Source organism: Nelumbo nucifera, chromosome 1, assembly GCF_055504915.1.
Source record: "Nelumbo nucifera cultivar China Antique chromosome 1, China Antique-T2T, whole genome shotgun sequence".
Lineage (NCBI taxonomy): Eukaryota > Viridiplantae > Streptophyta > Magnoliopsida > Proteales > Nelumbonaceae > Nelumbo > Nelumbo nucifera.
The window spans coordinates 101,992,385-102,014,589 of NC_142649.1; the positions used below are offsets into that span (position 1 = coordinate 101,992,385).

At 37.4% G+C, this 22,205-nt stretch overlaps 1 protein-coding gene across 2 annotated transcripts in view; it reads left to right on the forward strand.

The window, feature by feature from the left end:
* The window catches only part of SAB (HYPERSENSITIVE TO PI STARVATION 4), a 106,299-nt gene extending 89,493 nt beyond the window's left edge, over positions 1 to 16,806 (forward strand). For both annotated transcript variants that reach the window (XM_010279241.3, XM_088890417.1), the window contains exons 20-23: positions 2,823 to 3,167; positions 3,254 to 3,421; positions 14,827 to 15,202; positions 16,301 to 16,806. In XM_010279241.3, coding sequence (XP_010277543.1) covers positions 2,823 to 3,167; positions 3,254 to 3,421; positions 14,827 to 15,202; positions 16,301 to 16,410 — 999 coding nt within the window. In that variant the 3' untranslated portion in view covers positions 16,411 to 16,806. The remainder of the gene's footprint in view (positions 1 to 2,822; positions 3,168 to 3,253; positions 3,422 to 14,826; positions 15,203 to 16,300) is intronic.
* The last annotated feature ends 5,399 nt before the right edge of the window (positions 16,807 to 22,205 follow it).

The window sequence follows — 22,205 nt, forward strand, 5'->3', positions numbered from 1 at the left end:
TAAGAGATATTAAGAGAAAAAGATACAAGAGGAGGGAGGGGTAAAATCTCTTAACCCTCCCTAATGGTACATTTCAAGTAACAATATTGCCCAGAATAGATTGACTCTTCAAAAAAGTTTAGAGTCTTATCCCAATGAGCCACCCTAATAGAAATTAATTTGATGATGGCGTCCTTATTTCTTTCTTTCTCATGGAAGGTCCTTGGATTCCTTTCCTCCCAAACTGTCCAACAGATAGCTGCTCTTATGCATTTCCACAGGATTTTCCTCTCCTCTTTAACCCCCTAACTGAAGTAGAATGGAACAAACTTTGAACATTTGGAGGGGAGGTCCACCTGCAACCAAAAAGAGAGGAAAACCAACACCAGATCTCTGAAACAAAGGGGCATGATATCAATAAGTGATGACAGGTCTCACCATTGTCCTTACATAGGATGCACTAGTGCGGGGATAAACACCAATTAGGCCTTTTTCTTTGAAGAGCAGCTAATTTTGGGTGGGATTGGTCTACCCCAAACTTCCAAGACTGGGAATGGGTGTCCAAAGACAGGTGGGGAATGAGCCAAGTCTTTGAAAAAGGAAGAGAAAGAGAAAACACCCGAGGGGGAAGGGACCCAAATCCTACTATCCGTCATAGAGGGATCAATACCCACCTCGTCTAGGATTTTGAGCAAATCAGAAATAAGATTTAATTCAGAGTCTCTAAGAGCTCTTCTAAAACCCTAGTTCCAATTAACAGTAGAACTAGAAATGGTCAGAAAGATGGAAGCTAGCTCATTTTTAAACCTCGAAAGGGAATTCGAGGGGAACAACTCTTTCAAAGATGTGTTTCCCACCCAAACATGTTCCTGAAATTTCACAAGGTTACCATAGCAAAGGTCGTACCTGATTAAAGGAAGGAATGAAGGAAGAATGGCATGAATAGATTTCCAAGGAGAAGCTCTTCTAACCCTAGATGATACTCCCATGTCCCAGCCATCTGTCGCTTGCCCATGAACACTTAAAGTTACTCGAGCCCATTGCTTATCCCTCTCCAAAGTCAATCTTCAAAGCCATTTCCCCAGTAGAGCTTCATTCTTTTTCTGCAAATTACCCAATGCAAGCCCACCATCACTTTTGGTTTTGGTAACTATATCCCACCTGACTCTATGATCCCTTTTCTCCTCTCTTGGTTCCCATAAGAAATCTTTCATTAACTTTTCCAAAGTCCCACATACTCCCTCAGGAATTTTGAACACAAACAAAAAGTAAACAAGCAGATTAGCCAATGTTGACTTAATCAAAGTTATCCTGCCACCCAGAGAGAGGTAGTTTTTCTTCCAAGAGGCTAACCTCTTTATAAATCTGTCAATCACCTTAATTAGGGGAAATGATTAAGGGTAGCACCTCTCTAATTCTTCGAGATAACACCTTGGCAATGATTTTATAAAGACTTTTTACCAAACTGATGGGCCTGAACTCTTTGGAGTGACAAGCCCCTACCTTTTTTCGGGATCAAAGCAAGGAAGGTAGAATTCAGACCTGGATTAATCACCCCTTCTTTCAAAAAATTCAGAGAACACTCTTTAAATATCATCCTTAAGTATCTCCCAGCAGTCTTGATAAAAAGACATCGTAAAACCATTAGGGCCAGGTGCTTTAGATCTATCCATAGAGAAGATAGCAATTCTTATTCTTCCAACCACTCCCTCAATTCTCGAGGAGCCTAGGCCAACCCAAACCTTCAATCCCTAACCTTCTAATCAGAGGCCTTCTGAAGATAGATTTGAAGTGGTCCACAAAAGCCCCTTCACCCATTTGACATAGCACAAAAAGAATTTCTCAATTCCCCTTCACAATGAGCACCCATGGGTTATTGTTGACTGACCTGGGTCCAATGTAGGTATTTGCTGCCAAACTTTGCAGCTTGCCTCCACATAACTGTTGGCTGTGTACTGAAACACCAATTAGGATAAAATGGTTTGCCCATCCCTCTTCCCTTATATAGATATATATCACTCTCCTAGTCCTACTAGGAGCTGAATTCAAATCAAATTTGGATTAGGGTTTATCCTTATAGATAAACTCTTACCTTGTTAGAAGAATGGGTGCTCCATACCCATATCCATGACCCAAATTCACCCCAAGTCACATTGTCATGTGCCTACTTAACTAATCATATTAATATGTTTCAGCTAATCCGAACTATGTTTCAAGTGGCCCTCTTAGTTGGTTTGGATGGATTTCGAAAATGGGCTCTATTTAATTAAAATGTGGTTCCAGGTATCAACTAAACTAACTGGTTGAAATCTGGTCAAGACCACAGAATTATACCTTAATCCAGTCTGTTTAATCCTTTTTAATGAGCTTTACAGCAGGCCCAAAAATAATTGTTTTATAAGATACACGTAGATTTGTTTCTGATAAAAGAGCCTTTATGATCATTGAATCTAAATGATGAAAACCACTCAAATTTGTTTCTGATCTCAACAATAACAAAAAATGGGAAAAATAGCAGAAAAGTTTCTTTGATGGTAGTGAATTTAATGCTTTGATCATCAGTATACCTATTGAAGTTTATTAATCTTCTCTACGTATGATTGTTTGCTATGATTTTTTGAATCTTTAATGTGCAACTATACTTCTAACAATCCCTTAAGTTTCATTAATAAGTTCCATATTTTTAATAATCTATCCCTAACTTCTCTATTTTTCTTACATATCTTAGGAAAATTAGCAAATTATCTAAAAATGTTTCCCCATCTCTGCATGGTAAAATGCCTATCAGTATCATTATTGCAAACCATGGGTGTTCCTTATCAATGTATTGTTAACTGATGTAGGTATCAAAGTTGCAAAACTTAAAAGCAAATATTGTATGTGGCTCAACTTCAGAGCTCAGACGCACATCTTCATTTGACAGAACATGGGAAGAGAATGTGGCAGAATCTGTGGCTAATGAGCTTGTATTACATGTTCACTCTTCAAGCATTGCTTCCTCAAAAAGTGGACCACTCAATTCAACACCAGAGCATCACGAGGAGTCCTCTAGAAATAAATCGAAAGACCCAAAATTAATAAAATCTGGCCGTTCATCTCATGAAGAAAAGAAAGTTGTTAAGACTCATGATGAAAAAAGAGCTAGACCTCGCAAGATGATGGAATTTCACAATATCAAGATAAGTCAGGTTGGTTAAACTTAATTTGAAAGTATATTACAAATCTGAACATGACATCAATGAAGTTCAACTTTTCGTTTGTAATGATCTTGTAGGTTGAGCTTCTGGTTACATATGAAGGATCAAGATTTGCTGTGAGTGATCTAAGATTGCTTATGGACACATTCCACCGTGTTGAGTTCGTTGGCACATGGAGGAGACTCTTTTCACGAGTAAAGAAGCATATTATCTGGGGAGTCCTAAAATCTGTAACAGGAATGCAGGCAAGTAATCTGTGTGGATACTCATTTTGTTTAATGAAATCACTTTCCCTGCTACAACACTATCTAAGTTAATAATGTTTGGTGTAAGCTTCATTTGTTCACCAGTCTAATCCTTCGGGTCATTTTTATTTTTTATAGAAAAAATAGAAAATGCATTAAAAAAGAAAATGCTTATGCAACCCAAAAATAACAGAAGAAACCAAGTAGGGAATGTTTGCCGAGAATCCAACCCATCACCTCAACCTCTGAAAGCCTCTATACAAAAATAAAACTCCATAACCACCAATGGAATGGCCCGTATTTTTCTTTTTTCAAAAGAAATGTATTTTATTTAATTATAAACAAACCATTTACAAGATCCTGGGCAATAAGTCAATGTGCATGGACAATTCCATCTATATATTCTATTCATTATGGTTGGATACGAAAAGTGTCCTGCCCTCAAAAGTGACCTGTAAGGAATATTCTTGAAGCTATTGTTGTTTGCTACCCATGGGTATTTTTTCCCCCAATCCCCATAACAAATTTAATGACTGTATTCTCTGAGTTGCTTTAATTGTCTAAAAGTCTTGAGTTCCTTTCTGACTAGATGGTGCAAATCACAGCCAATGGCACAATTCCCCAAATAACCCTTCCTCAACTTCCAAGCAATGTTCAAAGTATCGAGACACTTGATATGTATGAACTTGTGTATTGGGTGTTTCGTAGGAACATTGAACATTCTTCTTTTTTTTTTAGATTTTTTTTTCAAAATTTTACAGGGGATCGGTCTTGGGCTTGGATCCCCCTGAAAGTGGTCAAAGGACGAAAAACCTGTTATTTAGTGTATTGGGGTGCTACCAGAGTAATATAATAAGCCTAATACGCCCCAATATGTTGCAATATTTTGAACCTTGCTGCTAACTGCATAAAAATGCTTCCAGATTGGTTGGAAGTGATGATCCACTAGTTCTGTTTCCTCTCCACACTTTTAGCATGTGCTGTTTTCCACCCCCATACCTCTTCTTAAACATTTTCTCAAAGTGACAGTCCATAGAAAGAAAGACACTTTTTGGGGAGCTGCAGTTTTCCATATTCTTTCGACAGGTGATCTTCCTGTCTCTCCTTTGGTTAGCTTTTTTATAAAAAAACTTAACAGAAAACTACCCAATCCTTTCCCAATGCCATATTCTTCTGTCCGTTACCTCCATAACAGGCCTGGTTGCATAAGTTCCATCCATGGCCTAACCTCTCAATTATTTATTCCCCTTCTGAAAGTGGGATTCCATTCACCTGAATCATCCTGATAGAAGAAGACATAAGATATGGGAAATCAGCAATCCATTATATTTAATGGAATACCCTACCTGATGGTCCTGATCATTATAGATTATAGTAAACTGACCTGGCAGTAAAATAAGAACAAGAAATCAGCAATCCATGGAGAAATGAAGCTCTGCCATAAACCCACCACAAATCATGCAAAACTAGAAGCCATTCAAATATTGCTGTGTTACCCTACATCCCCCTTCCCACAAAAAAGGAACCTCTTTTTTTTTATAATTTTTTCCTCCTATCTCTCCTTTTGCCCCTGGTGCTTTTCTCTAAAGTTTCCTTCATCTCCTACCGTTTTCTGCTCCCATTCCATTATATCCTATCCCAAGAGATTACATACTTCCCTTCACAGTTTCTCCTCCCTATCCTCTTATCATGACTCTAAATCCTTCAAAGTCTTTTTACCCTCCTCATGCAATCTTCAAGCTTCTCCACCTAAGGATTTTGTCAGTTGAATCTCACATTGTTCGCACCGGCTTTCCTTACTCCTCACCTTTTAGGTAAAAGTCCTGCATATTCTTTAGGGCTTGACTGTGGACAATATTACCACCACATCTGGCCTTACAAGTATGCTTAGGAGAGATGAGGAATTGGCCCCATCATTGTCCACCACTACAAGACTAAAACCAGACATGGGAGGTGTATGCCTGGAGGCATGTGCTCAGGTGAGATGTCCTCAAAACACTCTAAGGCATATTCTGGAGGTGTTGATGGCTCTGAGACGTACCAATGGAGCCATCTTAACATGCACTGTCTTAACTTGATCCTCTTCAATCATCTTATTTCTTCCCTAACTTATGTTCTGGATCCCTGAAATGAATGCTCCACTCATCCTAATATCAAAGCACCTTCACTCTGCCCTTCCTGAAACTGTACCCTGGCTGGAGTTAACCAACAAAGAAAACCTTTGTGGGAATTTACCCTAGGGAATATCTATAGCCAGTTTCATAGGAATTATTCTCCCTAGGAAATATCTATAGGCACTTCCCAAAGAGAGTTTTGTTTATGAGATCCATCTTGAAACCAAAACCTCCATTAACTTTTTGACCAACACATACATTACCATTTGTGATTTGACAAGGTGAAACCTTTTCTTTTTTCCCCTTCTGTTCCATAAGGCATCTTTTTGAATTTTCTCCTTTGATAGTGGAGCCAGCTTCTTAAGCAGAGAATAAGTGCTCATCGAGCCTGCAAGGGAAACTGCTTGATACATAAAGGAAACCCCTGGTAAGAGCAAGGGAAGGAAGCATATGAGAATCCTAATATATTGTCTCATAAATTCAGTGTCCTGGTTACAATTCTTGACTCTGAAAAGAGTACCTTTTGTGAGGCCTTTTTTGGTCAATGTACCTTTTGTGAGGGTTGAAGTGCAAATTGGAAACCATTTCAGAGTACCATAAGATTTCTCTCAAAGTATCATCTATGTATTGGAGATGAGTGATCATCAGGTTCATCTTTACCCTAATTCTTGAAATCAAACCAAGGTCTCTGGCCACAATCAACATCCTGTTCAAAGCTTCAACTGTGATGAATAGGAATGTAGAAATCTCCTCTCCAGATTTTCCTAATGAAATCATCTTGCGACCAATTAGGGATGAGAGAACAGAAAACCATGGAGATACTAATACCCAAAAAGAGTGATGCTTTCCACCCAAGAGGCTTTAGATCGATTAGTTTGGTCAATAGTTTGTACAAGGTAATTACAAAGGTTTTGTCTCTCCGGTTTAGGCAAGCCCTTCCCACCATCATTGCACCAAACCTAGGGGCATTCGTTAAGGGGAGACAGATAGCTGATCAAATATTAATTGCCAATGAAAGTGTGAAGTGCATGAAGAAGCTTGGAAAGAAAGGTGTGGTTTGCAAATTTGATCTTGAAAAAGCCTATGATTTGGTAGATAGATGTGATGATTAGCTATGGTTTTGGAGGGAGATGGTGCAATTGGGTGGTGGGTTGCCTTAGGAGTTACTATTACTCAATTATAGTGAATGGGACAGTGGTGGATTTCTTCCCTGCTTTGAGGGGTATCAGACATGGCGATCCCCTTTGTCCTTTCCTATTTACTTTAGTGGTGGATGTTCTTGGGAGATTGATTTCCAGAGCTGATTCCAGAAGTCTGATAAGGGGTGGAGAGTTGGAAGGGATGATGTGCCTATTACCCACTTACAATTCGCAGGTGATATGATGTTCTTTTGTGAAGGAGGTGATTTGGGGTGAATTAGGAATTTGCAACTTGTTGTACAACTCTTTGAGAAGATGTCAAACTTAATAGTTAATTTGATAAAAGTTGTATAGCTGGAGTAAATATGGATGAGGGAGAGGTTGTTGAGTGTGCAAATATCTTGGGTTGTGAGGTTTCCTAGTGTTGAAAGGTTTTAAAGAAGACTTGCTTCTTGGAAGAGAAACTACCTCTCTCTTGGTGGCAGAATCACTTTGATCAGGGCTACCCTAGCAAATTTGCCAATATATTACCTGTCAGTTTTTAAAATCCCAACAGGTCAGCAGGTGTAGCTAGGACATTGGAAAAAAATGATGAGGGACATTCTTTGGGAGACAGGGAGGAGAAAAAGGATCATAGGGTGAGAAAGGATTTGGTGACTACTGACTAGAAGTAAAAATTTTGGAGGGTTGGGTATTGGAAGCATCCAGAAAAGAAATGTGGCTCTTTCGGGAAAATGGCTGTGGAGGCTATACCTTTGGAGAAGGACAACCTATGGGCCAAGGTAGTTGTCAGCATTTATGGGCTTGCAACAAATGGCTGGGACGCTGGAATATTGCCTAGGGCTACAAGAGCCTCCCCTGGAAGGCAATTCAAGCTATCCTACATTTATTCTTGCCTTGGATCAGGTATGATTTGTATTCTGGTGATCGTATTAAATTCTGGGAACATCATTGGGTTGGGGACTCCCCTCTGAAAGATCAATTTCCTCCTTTGTTTTCCCTCTCTAACTACAAAAATGAACCTATTTCTTTTCTAGTTCCTTCCAATTCCAGATCTGGGTACGGGTGGGACTTGGGTCTTAGAAGAGCTGTTAGGGATGCCGAATTAAACAACTTATCAGTGTTGATTGATATTCTTGTTGGAACTTTCCTAGACCCAGATAACTCTGATAGCCGAATTTGGACCCTTTCGCCCTCTGGTATGCTCTCTTGTCCCTCTTTTTTCAGATCCTTAACTCACCCTACTGATAGCGGTGGACATTTTTTCCCTATGAATGAGGTTTGGAATAGATCTGTTCCTCCTAAGGTTGGGAGTCTATGTTGGGAAGTCTTCTTGGAAAGACTTGACTTGAAAGAAGAAGAAGAAGAACTGTTTACTGTATTACAGGTTTGAAGAGAAGAAAAGAGATAAAGAGAGAGAGAGAGAGAGAGAGAGAGAGAGAGAGAGAGAGAGAGAAGGGATTCAGTGGTGAATGATCTGCTGCCCCATACACTCCTTTATTTATAGCTTTTAGGATCCTTACAAGAATAGGAAATAAACAAAAAATAGAAACAATAAGGCCAGCCAACCCAACTTAACAGAAATTAGAAACTTCTAATAACAGAAATTAGAAACTACTAATAAAAGAAATTAGAAACAACTAGGTGTGGGTATGGAACCCCACACTCGTGGCTAACCAACTATTTCTTCACTCCCCCTTAAGTTGGGAGTAGATATTTGTCATGCCCAACTTGCGTAGATTTGTCTCCAATTTGCCTTTTGTGGCTGCTTTGGTGAAGAGATCAGCTAACTGCATGTCTGAGGCAATGTAAGGAAGGCATACTTTTGAGATGCGACTCGCTCTTGGATAAAGTGTTTGTCAACCTCGATATGCTTAGTCTTGTCATGCTGTATTGGGTTGTGGGCAATATTAATTGCAGCTTGATTATCACAATACAACATCAGAGGCTTCTTATAATCAACCTCCAACTCATTAAGCAAGGATCTCAGCCATAAAACTTATGCAACACCATTGGCCATGGATCTGTGTTCCGCTTTTGCACTGGAGCGAGCAACAACATTTTGTTTCTTGCTTTTCCAAGAAACAAGCCCCCACAAATGCACAATATCCAGAGGTGGACCTCCTATCATCAACACATCCAGCCCAATCCGCATTCGTGTACACTTTTATTTTCATATGACCATTATTCTTGAAGAGTATACCTCTCCCTGGACATTTCTTTAAGTAGGCAAGGATCCTTTCTACTACAAGGAGATGAGTGGTCCTAGGAGAATGCATGTATTGACTGACAACACTGACGGCATAAGAAATATCTGGACGGGTTAGACAGAGATAAAGAAGTTTCCCAACCAGCTTTTGGTACATAGCCCTGTCCCCAAGGAGTTCTCCACTTTCTGCACTTATCTTATGGTTAGGCTCAATGGGAGTATTAGCAGGTTTCACTCCTAACTTGCCAGTTTCTTCCAATAAGTCCAGAACATACTTCCTTTGGGAGATGAAAATGCCATGCTTAGATCAAGCAACCTCAATTCCTAAGAAATAGTGTAACTTTCCTAGGTCTTTCACTTCAAATTCCTTGTGAAGGTGCTGTTTTTAAGGGTTTCAATTTCACTAGTGTCACTTCTTGTTATCACAATGTCATCTACATAGACTGCAAGTAGAGTCAGGGAATGACCTGTCTTCTTAAAGAAGAGGGTGTGATTTGACTGAGCCTATATGTATCCGAATTTGTCCAAAGCCAGTCTAAACCTATCAAACCAAGCTCTTGGGGATTGTTTCAGCCCGTACAAGGCCTTCTTCAAAAGGAAAACTTTCTTTCCTGCTTCTATACTATAAAAACCAGGGGGTAACTTCATGTATACTTCCTCTTGCAAGTATTCGTTGAGGAAGGCATTCTTAACATCCAACTAAAATAGTGGCCATGAGAAGTTTTCAGCAATGGATAGAAGAACTCTGATAGTGTTCATTTTTGCAACAAGTGCAAAGGTTTCTGTATAGTCTATGCCATAAGTTTGTGTGAATCCCTTTGCAACCAATCTGGCCTTATACCTCTCTACAGTACCATCAGCATTATATTTCACGGTAAACACCCATCTGCATCCAACAAGTTTCTTCCCTTCAAGTTGGTTAACTAGTTCCCATATGTTGTTCTTGACAAGAGCATCCATCTCTACTTGCATTGCTTCCTTCCATTCAAGTATCAAAAGAGCTTCTTGCACTTTTTTGGGTATAGGAATAGAAGAAATAGATGCCAAGTAAGATTTGTAGGATTCTGAGGGACAATTATAGGAAAGGAACTTGGAGATGCAATGGGCAGTGATGAGATGCAACAGCGCTTCCCTTTACGAATAGCAATTGGAAGATCAAGGTCATCTATCGGTGAAGGCTGAACCTTTGTAACAGTGGGAGCAGTAGTAGTGTTTGGATCTGGAGTTGTAGAAGATGTTGGAACTGGCTTGGGTTGCTGTTGAGTACGAGAATCAACCTGCCTCCAAGGATTTGAACAAAACAAGTACACCCAAAAGTTTTGAGGGGAACATTGGAGTTGAGCATGATGCTTCTAGCTACCTCTAAGATATGCATGTTTTTTCTCTCAGCAACCCCGTTTTGCTAAGGTGTGGGAGGACAGGTGCTCTGATGAATGATCCCATGATCAAGGAGATAGGATGCCAATGGTTTTGCAAAGTATTCCTTGGCATTATCAAATCTAAGAATCTTGATCTTGGTTTCAAATTGAGTTAGGATCATCTTATGGAAAGCTTGGGTCAAAGAGGGGACCTCATCTTGAGAGTGCATAAGATAGACCCATGGAAAACGGGTATAGTCATCAACAAATAATAAGAAATATCTGTAGCCCCCCATGGTGAGAGTATGGTAGGCCCCCCAAATATCGGTATGCACAATCTCAAAAGGAAGGTTGCTTCTTTTATTACTTAAAGGATAAGATGATCTACTATGTTTTGCAATTTCACAACTTTCACATTTTAACTTGGACACTTCTACTGACTCAAACAAGTTTGGAAAAAGACTCTTTAAAGACCCAAAAGATAAATGACCTAAGCGATTGTGCCAAAGCATAATCTTACTACAAGACTGAGAAACAAACAATTTCCCTGCTTCACTCTGCTCCCCCTGTGAATGTTCCAACAAGTAGACTCCATTCATCTCACAGCCAATCCCAATCATCTTCTTCGTTTCCAAATCCTAAAAAATACACTGATCAGGGAAAAATGTTACCAAACAGTTTTTATTTTTAGTAATACTACTAATTGAAAGTAAGTTAGCACCAAGCTTGGGAACATGCAAAGATGAGGATAGGGTGATGGTATCTGATAATCTGATGTCTCCCTTTCCAGAAATTGGTACAAGAGAGCCATCGGCAATAGAAACTTTGTCTCTCCCAGAGGATAAACAATAGGTGCTAAATAGAGTAGATATGCTGGTCATATGATCTGAAGCACCTGAATCTATTACCCAGGAAGGTTTAGTATTACCTGGGACAGAAGCATGACAAGCAGTAGCTCTTGTACCTGTATGAGCAAGGGCTGAAGTAGGCTGTTGAGCAGAGCAGATCGGACTAAATTCATTTTCTAGCTGAAGTAGGCTATTGAGCAGGTTGAGCTGAATTACTAAATTCATTTTCTAGCTGAGTCAGAGCAGCTCGGACTGCAGTAGGGTATCTAGAGGAGTGCCTCTTGTGCCTGATGAAGTTGTACTATCAGTGTTGATAGCCATATTGGCATCCCCTTTCTTATTTCTGAGCTTTGTTGGAACTAGATGAGGGTGCACCTTCCAACAGGTGTCCTTAGTATGTTTAGGTTTCTTGCAATGTTCACATACTAAGTCCTTCTTAGCTTCTTTCTTCTCCTTATCCCCCCTAGATTTAGGTCTAACTACTACCAAGGCTGATTCGGAGGGTTGTTGCTGCAACATAACCTTTCTCCTAGTTTCTTCACTATGCACTAGGGAATAGGCTTGTGATAAAGTCACACTATCTCTTGTCAACAACTGTTGTCTCACAATGTCATATTCAGAGTTTAGACCAGCTAGGAACTCAAAAGATCTGTTAGTTTCAACCTGCTTTCTATATGTTTATGCATCTTTCCGACTCTCCCACTCAATTGTTTCAAGATGGTCAATTTCATGCCGCAGGGATTTTAAGGTTGAAAAGTAAACAGAGACCTGCTTCTCTCCTTGCCTCAGATTTTTAACCTCACATTTTAGCTCATAAGCCCTAGCATCATTAAGAGGCTTAGAGTAAGTTTCCTTCATAACATCCCATATTTCCTTAGCTGTTTTGGCCCACAAGTAGTTTCGGATGATTTGTGGCTGCATAGAGTTGCACAGCCATGTCATCACCAAAAAATTTTCTTGGACCCCCACCTAGCATAAGTAGGGTCCTCCTTGGAGGGTTCCTTCACATTCCCTAGCAAGAAGTTCAATTTTCCTCTACCCCCAATAGCCATCATGGCTGATTGGGCCCATTCCAAGTAATTTGATCCATCAAACTTAATAGTTGTAATTTGAAAGGTGTTTTCAGTCATGTTACCTGAACCGCCAGTCCCAAAAGCACCTTTCCCTTGGTTCTTGTACTCCATTCCAAGTTAAGAAGAGGCTTTAAACTACTGTGACAAGAAAAAACTGTATTTCAAGGCTGATAACAGCTGACCTAGGACAATGATTTTGTAGTTGACAATGATAACAGTCAACTACTGTCCTGGGATTGATATCAGTCCTGAGATTTTCTACCCGTACCTCTTTGAATGAATAACAAAGTCCTTTTGAGTATCAATCTCAAGAAAAGGTACTTACTTTATGAAGAAAAAAGCCCAAAAAACTGATTGCTACCTTCAGTTTTCAAACTTGATCAATCAATTACTGTCAGCACCTTGAATTTTGATCAAAGAACCAAGAAAAAAAAAACTGATTGGCACCTCCAATCTTGATCAAGAATCGATCTTGATCACTCAATTCCTACCTGATTCTTCCTGATTACAAGAAGCTCTCTCCAATCTTAGGGCAGCTGCCAAAGCCTTCTTGCAACCTCCAAGAATCAGCCGAAATAAGGATCTTTCTGAACTTTCAGCCCTAAACAATTCTCATGTGGTCGGTTGAATTAAATCCACATGAGAAACCCTAGATCTAAGGCTCTGATACCAACTTGAAAGAAGAAGAAGAACTGTTTACTGTATTACAGGTTTGAAGAGAAGAAAAGAGAGAGAGAGAGAGAGAGAGAGAGAGAGAGAGAGAGAGAGAGAAGGGATTCAGTGGTGAATGATCTGCTGCCCCATACACTCCTTTATTTATAGCTTTTAGGATCCTTACAAGAATAGGAAATAAACAAAAAATAGAAACTACTAATAAAAGAAATTAGAAACAACTAGGTGTGGGTATGAAACCACACACACTAGAGCCTGAGTGTGGGTATGCAACCCCACACTCGTGGCTAACCAACTATTTCTTCAACTTGCTTCAAAGAAAGAGACCTAACAGCTGCTTATCCCCTCACTGGTGCATTCTCTGTAAGGCTGATGGTGAGACCAGTTATCACTTATTAATCTCCTGTACTTTTACTAAAAGTATTTGGCTCTGGTTTCTATCTTTGTTTGGGTGTAGGTGGTTCCCTCCATCGAATGTGCAAAGCTTGTTTGCCTCTACAGCTTTTAGTTGGCCAAAGAAGAGAGGTCTGGTGTGGAGATGTGTAAGGGCTGCAATAATTTGGACCATTTGGGAAGAAAGGAACTCAAGGCTATATTCAGATAAAGAGAGAAGCAGAGAAGCTGTCATTGAGGTGACTTTTAGCATAGCTGTGTACTAGTTGAAGGCAATGGATCTCTTTAAAGATGTTCCAATGGAACTTTTCCTGAGGAACTGGAAGGAAATTGCTTCCTCAGCTCCGACTAAGGAGGCCTTAATTCAGGCTTGGTGCCCCCCAACTAATGGGTTTGTAAAACTGAATTTTGATGGGAGCAGTGTTGGAAACCCAGGGCAATCAGGAATTGGTGGAAGGGGCTAATCACTCTGTTCTCAGGTCATTGGGGTGGGTGATTTTGGCAGCTGTGGAAGGGGCTAAGAGGGCAAAGGATCTGAACATTAGAAAATTGATTATTGAGGGAGGCTCAAAGCTAGTGGTGGACTGGATAAAGAAGAAAAGCAGTGGTTTCTGAAATTACAGCAACGAAAGGAAGCGGTTCAAATGGCTAACAAAAGACATTGAAGTCAAGGCGTCTTGGGTCAGAAGAAGTGCCAGCTTCTTCGCTGATGGGCTAGCAAAGCAAGGGATGAATAGAGCCTCCTTTTTCTGGGCTCTACACAGCGGGGGGTAGCCCATCCCCCAACCCACGAATCCACGTGCAGGCGGGATTCAATCCCAATTCTCCACTACTTGGCTCTTTCTTCTAATAAAGTTTACCCTTTATTGATAAAAAAATACAAGATGAAGTCTACTAAGTAGCGTTGAAGTTCTTTTTTTTTCCATCAGGCTGTGTTTGGTTTGAATTCTTTCAAACCTGTACAATGATTACTTTTCTTTTATTTCAAGACTCTGCAACAGCCTTTTCAGAAACAACTGTACCCACTACCCAGAAGGTCCCAATTATTCATGAAATGGAATAATTTCTGTATTTTCCTAACAAAAAATGAGTTATAGAGACCTTCTGTACTGGGTAGTGGGTACAGTTGTAATATGCCTGTTATAATTGAGGCTGCATCTCACATTTCTGGTTGGAAAGTTTTGATTGTAAAACTCTCTTTTAATTAATTAAAACTAAGTGGTTTATTTAGTTGATGAGATTTGTGAGTTTAATTGCCTAACTAAAATGAAACCATATCATTTTATATAGAAACTTTGTGGGGAAAATGTATAGCAGTAAACAGATTGTTTAAGGACAGAAATTATAATTCCTTTTTTGTTTTTGATTATCTTTTAGTAAATCAGGGTTTGAGGGTATAGGACTGACTGCATGGTCAGTATTTGTAAATCCGTGTGTATAGCTCCTTGTTGTACATGTTTTTTGCTCTATTCAATGATATTATACTTTACCTGTTTCAGAAATATACATGGAATCTAGACTTACTGCTAGTAAATATATTTAGAATTATCTCATTTTGTAAACAAGCCTAATTGCTTTATTCTCTTGTCTCCTGTATAGGGTAAGAAATTTAAAGATAAAGCCCACAGCCAAAGAGAAGCCAGTGGAGCAGGTGTTCCTGATGTGGATCTTAATTTTAGTGACAGTGATGGAGGTCAGGCAGGGAAATCTGATCAGTACCCTATATCCTGGCTCAAGCGGCCCAGTGATGGAGCAGGTGATGGATTTGTTACCTCCATTAGAGGTCTTTTCAATTCTCAGCGTCGTAAAGCCAAGGCATTTGTCTTGCGAACTATGAGGGGTGAAGCAGATAACGAGTTCCATGGTGAGTGGAGTGAAAGTGATGCTGAGTTCTCACCTTTTGCCAGGCAACTGACAATTACCAAGAGGCTAATTAGGAGACACACAAAGAAGTTCCGATCAAGGGGGCAGAAAGGTATTTTTCTTTTCTTTCTCTCTTTTTTTCATGGTATGTTACCTAGGTGTGGCTTGGACATGGCTGGACAAGCTGCTGGATACTGAAATTACACCAATAATTGAAATACCCAACATGATACATTACAGAATCATTGTACTGGTACCGGGTTGTCATTGTTTGCATGTTATTTTCCAGGTTGTTTGACTCCTGAAGTATGTAGAGAAGTCCTATGCATTGTAAAAGACCTTAGGTAACATCTATCCCAAAAGATGATAGTGAAGTCTAGATGAAATCTACAGTATGCCCTAGATGTTAAAAATGGCAAGTTACAGGATCTCTTCCAAGAGTATTCCCAAGGAATCACTCCAAGAGTCCTAGAATCACTCTAGGGTTTGTAGGAATCACTCCATACGGCAAACTTGCAAGAAAACTCTAAAGAAATCTTCATTCATTAGCTTCAAAAGGAAGAGTACATCTATTTATAGAGCGACTTGTGTGGCTTGGAATGTTATTCACCATAAAACAAAAATGCCACTCCTTGTCTTGTGCATCAAGAAACACAAATTTCTACATACTAATGCAAATAAACTGAAAATTGAAAGAGAAGCCCTACTAAACTAGAGGAACAAGATGCTAGCGCAGGCCCAATGGGACTGGTCAAAATGACGAAAATACCCATACTGTCCAAAATACAGAAATACATAAATTTTCAGAAATTTCCAAATTTGATTCTTCAGCTCCTGCATATTAGACCAGCTCAGGACATGAATATGTGAAATTGACAATTGGTTTTCTTCCAATCGTTTTTTCGGCTAATATTTCTTAGTTCCTCTAAACCTCCTAAGGTCTAAATAGCGTAAGATTGCTTTGACAGATATTCAACAAGATAGTGTTAACCATCTGACCAACTAGCCTCTATTGAGGCTTGTGCAAAAAAGCATACAGTTCAGAAGCATTCTTTAGATTGGATGCTCTTTGTCATCCATCCAATTAATTTTAATATTTTTGGTAGTATAATTGTTAAACTTGTTTCTTCATTAGTGTGCATTATTTGTAAAAATGCAATCTGTTGACTGTTCTGAGTTTACTTGCTCATTTGTCCTCGTTCTATATCAGGTTCAACTTCTCAACAGAGGGACTCAATGCCATCATCTCCAAGGGAAGCTACACCTTTTGAAAGTGATTCCTCAAGTGGTTCTTCACCTTACGAAGACTTTCATGAGTAGGGGAATCATGGGAATTAAGGGTTCTGTCTTTGGCGGGGCATAGTGCAACCCAATCAGAGTTTTGTCTCGACTTGTCTACAATCGGCACTGAGCAATATAGAGATGAAGTTATTACAATTCATTGAACTCGGTGGCAATTCTTGGATGAAGATTTGATTATTCAAGATGTTGCCGAGTAATCTTGGAATAAAAAGCAGGCTGAGATCAGCGTGCAGGGGAAGGTGATGTATTTTGATGGTGAGTGAAATTGTTTTTCTTTCTGCATCAATATTTGTATGTATAAATTTTATTGCCCAGCTAGAATGAATATTTCTGGGTTCCAAAATTCCATATCCTTGTAAATATATTCCACATATAGGGAAATAAAAATAAAGGTCAGAGAAATCCATCCATCAATCCCTTGTCCACTTGGGCTTCAATATCAGTTTAGGACCTTTAGGTTACTTATTATATAGACATCCTATCTTACATGGGATCAGCTAACTACAAAGCCCCATTCTAGGAAAAGGGATTTGATAATGTTAATGGTCCACAAACCTGACACTTGATGAAGAGAACGGGTTTTCCACGACAAATCCAAAATGTAATTTTTATAGCCCGTCTTTTAATACATTGTAGCAGACAAATTTATGGTTGTTTGGTATCTGAAAATTGAAAAGTGTAATGGCTTGGGGAGGATTTAAATCCAGGAGATGTATCTCAAGGCAAGCCTAAAAGAGAGCAAGCGGTTCTTCACGTAATCTTTTATCAATTCTTTTTATGCTTGGGGCTGAAAAAAAAAAAAAAAAAAAAAAAACAATGAATTCTCGATTTCGTGTATGGCGAGGAATCACTACTCGTTAGATATAGTTAAGATCTTTTGGCCAAGTTCATATATCTATTTCACTTGGAGGTCCAGAAAGTAAGGGTGTAAAGAGTATCCAAAGATCTGATTTCGTATTCAAGGTTTAATGGGCTGGATTTGGATTTAAAAAATTGAAGTTTATACTAAATTTATTGGATCAAATTCAAATATGGCCTGATTCTATCCAATGAATAGCCAAATTGATTGCAGTATTAATGTACATGTATAATACGGCCTAAATGCCCTTTATTTCTATCTAATAAAATTATATTATAGGTTATTTCTTTATTTTTTGGAAGGACATAATGGTAAAAAATCAATTATATCTTATTCAGATTCAGATATTCGATATAGCTGGTCAAATATCTCTATATCGAATCAAATTCGAATAATCGGTTCTTTATTGAATTCGAATTCAAATCTGAAGGTTCCTCGCTATATTTACGGTAACTTATTAACGAAAAAGTGACATGTTACAGTCACAGAAGTAAACTAAAAAAATTAACTTCGTTGTTTTGTACTTTTCTACTGATGGTCAATTGTTATTTGTGGCATCACGTGGCTCTGTAGGGAAAAGTACGGACAGGCTCAATGCAAATTTCTGAATCCCACTGCAGATCTATAAACATTCAAAATGCTAAATACCCACACTCTATGCATCAATACCTGCCCCTGAATTGGCATCAATTCCAAGCTGACACCTACCCCAACAGTACTTTGGGCCTAAAAATTCTGACCTTCGGCTGAACGTCATTCTCTCAATTTTTTGGTCTTGAAAACATTTATGCTTTTGAGGAATAAGAATTGTTTCACAAAATAAAGAAAAATTCTGAAGTTTAAAGCAAAAGTGAGGTTGATGTGCAGGTTTATACACTTGTATTTTGATATAACAAGTAGATCAAATCAATCATGTTGACAAACATGCCTTAATGAGGGGTCCAAACATGCGGATGTAGTAGAATCAGTGACTTAGTGTGCCACATCATGCTCTGTCATGATCATGTACACCATTTGGTATCTGTTTCTCCAAATTCGAATTGAATTTCCAAGATTCAATCCATTTGTAATTGGATCTATTATATCTAATATGAATCCAATTATATATAGAATTAACATATATGTATTAGCAAGGTTGATTAGAATGTTGCATTTTCTTAAGAACTCATAAGTTCAAATCTCATAAAAGTTATTTTCAAGTCATCATATGCAGATAAACAATATCAGTCATTTTTGATTAATTTTGTTAATCATTCAGATATTAAATAGAATCTGAGTCTCATATGACTAACGAATATAATGAATTCAAACATTAACAAATCAAATTTGTTAAAATCTTTGAGAGATCTGATCACCTGGTGATGGATGGCTGATATCTGAATGGAGCACCTACAAGAAATGTTCAAACAATCCGAGACACTAGCCCACAATAGCAGAGTGCAATCAAGGACTGCTGAACCTGGATAGAGCAGGAGCAGATTGGAGGTTCTTATCCTTCTTATTCTTTCTGAGGTCGTATGTATTCTTGAAGTTGGGAGTGCCCATATATATAGCCTATTTCCTCAATGAACTGATTTATGCTCCATCAGATAGAGACAAATGTTTCAAAAACCAAGGATCTCATCACTTGGTCATCCATCCTACACCAAGCCAAATGGTTTTTCCATTGACCTAGTAAGAACTGAAAATAAGGATCCAATGGTATCTTTATGTAAAAACAAAAGTCATTTTCAAAGAAGTAAACAACCAAAAAATCTTTTTATAGAAAATAAATAATAATTAATAATAAAAAAAGAAAAACTTGGTTGTGTGAAAGTGTTGCAAAGAGAACTAACCTTCCATCAACATGTGATTTATCACATGGTCATTGGATATTTTCAACATGTGGAGGATCAAATGAAGGCCTATGGCCACTCTTCCATCATCTCCCACCTGACCAATTAAGCCCGAAATGAATACTCCCCAACCAATCCCATTGCTTACATGTGGCCCTCATAGTCTATAACAACTATGGGTTTTGTTAATGGATCGATATTTTTTTTTCCTTTAGGACTAATCTCACTATTTTTTATCGTCTTGATAGCACCTTAGTTATCATCAAGGTGGCGTTTAATAATTCTGAAATCTGAAGTCTGAAAAGTTTTTTTTTTTTTTTTTTTTTTTTTTTTTTTTTACATTTGAATCTAAAAAGTTGCACAATACTTTTCTATTTTTCAAAGCCTCTAAAAATCTGTAGTGTTTGTGTTGGAGTGATCCTCTTATGTCTGATAACTAACAATTTTACCAGTTTACCCCCATTTTTGCAAAACCCTAAGAACCAAACCGTTCCTATTAGAATTTCAACCCAAAAAGTGTAATGACAATAGCACCCAAAATAATAAGAAGATCATGTAACAAAAATATAAAAACAACTCAAAATTCTTGTTTACCAAGGGGAAATTGAAAACCAATTAGATCTCAAATTGAGAAAACCTGTAGAGTAATTACTGTCTAATTACTCCAAACTCTACAAAAATCTATACAACCAAGAAAAAAAGATTATTGAGTTGTTTTCTAGATTTTGCTTCACAAACTATGAAACCATTCTATTTGGTCACTGGCTTGCTACTGTCAAGCCCCTTCTCTTTAGTTTTTTGTTCACTAGCTAACTGATCATTGATGTACATGAAGCTGATCTTCTTTAGTCGTTTGCTCATAAGAGGCTGAAATTAATATATTAGTCATCAACTTGATGGTTGTTGTTGTCAAACGACTCAAACCCCTCTCCATTAACAGTTTTTTATCATTGGGTTGAAGTGGGTAGTCGCCAAATTGTCATTGCTCGCAATGTTCATTGGAGAAGAGGCAACGTAGAGAAGAAAGTCATCTACAACTATCATTCGAGAGGGAAGTGATGTAGAGGAGTAGAACCAAATAGAAGAAAATGGAAAAAATGGGGTAGAAATCACCTATCACCACCGCCAATGTTTGCTATATTCGTCGGAGAGGAGGTAATGCAGAGAGAGCTCAAGAAGAACATTCAAGGGTTTTTGCAAGCATTGCATGCATTAAGCTACCTATAGCTTGAACATATGATCTTTATTTCATTTACTGCATTTCTTTATCATTAGTGGGAGTCATATCTTTACTTACTTGGATCCTTTGTAAATTGGAGTTTCAACTCAATTACAATTTTTTATGCCAAATTTCCTTAAGATTTTCTATAGGCAATGCTCTTGTGAAAGAGTTTTTTTTTTTTTAGATTTTAATTTTTCTATCTCTTTTTATTTTAATTTCAAGCACATAACTAGAATCACCCATATCTTTCATTTCAAAGTTGGGTTCACACGAAAAACAAAACAATTATACACTAAATTCATTATCGAATCAAAATGACACATTTAAAAAATACTATAGATATGATTTTATATTACATAAATATATTAATTATGAAGATAAGACTAATATATTTATGAATCATCATTACAAGTAAAGCAGGGCTTCCCTATAATTACAATGCACATAAACCTGATTCATTTGACGTATTGAGGGATTTACTTATTAGTAATTATTTAGGAGAATATTATATTATTGATATAAAAAAAAATATCTAGATAGAAAATATTTGGTTGGAAAGTTCACCAGTTTTGTCTTGAAAATAGAAAAAAAAAGTTTGATATTAAGGTCAGTGCTGATATGGATACTAGGGCCAACATTAATAAAAAAACTAAGACTAGAACTAATGATTATCAAAAAATTGAAAATTTTGATAAAAAGGCCTTTTTACCTCACGATTCATCAAGAAAACAATCCATCAAATAAAAAGAAAAACCTTTTTGATTGGATGGAAATGAATGAAAAAAAAAAACTAAATTATTCCATTTCAAATTTGAAACGTCAGTTCTTTTTAGAATTACTATAAGATTAAACCATGGATCATACCAATTAAATTACTTCTTTAAAATTGGAATGTGAATGAAAAATTTAGTGAAAATAAAAACATCAATAGAAAACAAAAAAGGGTTTCTATATATCATGCATATCATCTAATGAAAAAAAAATGAATTAGAAAATTGAAATCAATAGGAAAAAAGACCATTAGGCCAAGGGAATCTTGGACCAGATGAACAAAATCAAGAGAATTTTGGATCAATTCTATCAAACCAACAAAATAATATTGAAAAATATTACACAGAATAAAACATAAAAATCATAAAAAGAAAAGGCAATTCAAGAACAACACAGAAATATAACTAGATTTCTTAAAAAAGCATTTATTTATTCAATTGAAAATGGATGATCCTTTGAATAAAACAATGATCAATAATATCAAAATATATCTCCTATTTAGATTGATAAATCCAAAGGAAATTACTATATCTTCTATTCAAATGAGGGAAATGAGTATGGATGTAATGGTGATTCAAAATACATAATTGATAAAAAGGGAGAACATTTATTATCAACTTGTTCATTTGTCTATAAAATGAGATGGATAATTTATTATGTTATTATGAATGAAACCATAGGTATTTCTTTGGTCCATAAGAATAAATACCAAACTAATCAAAGATGCTGAGAAGAAAGGTACGTTGATAAAAATGATTTTAATGAATCCATTGCAGGACATGAATAGATGATTGGGAATGGAAGCAAAAAAATTGGTACAAATTTCTTGTTATTGAAAATATTTTATCACCTAGACGTGGTAGAAAATTGAGAATTCCAATTTGTTTCCATTTGGAAATTAGAAATGTTATAGATAAAAATATAATATTTTATAATAGAAACAACATAAAGAATTGTGGTCAATTTTTGACTTACAAAAAACATCTTCATGTACAAATAATTTCATTAATATTAACTTAAAGTTTTTTCTTAGCTTAATTATCAATTAGATGATTTAGCTTGTATGAATTGTTAATAGTTTGATACCAATGATGGTAGTCGTTAATATGTTAAGGATACGTATGTA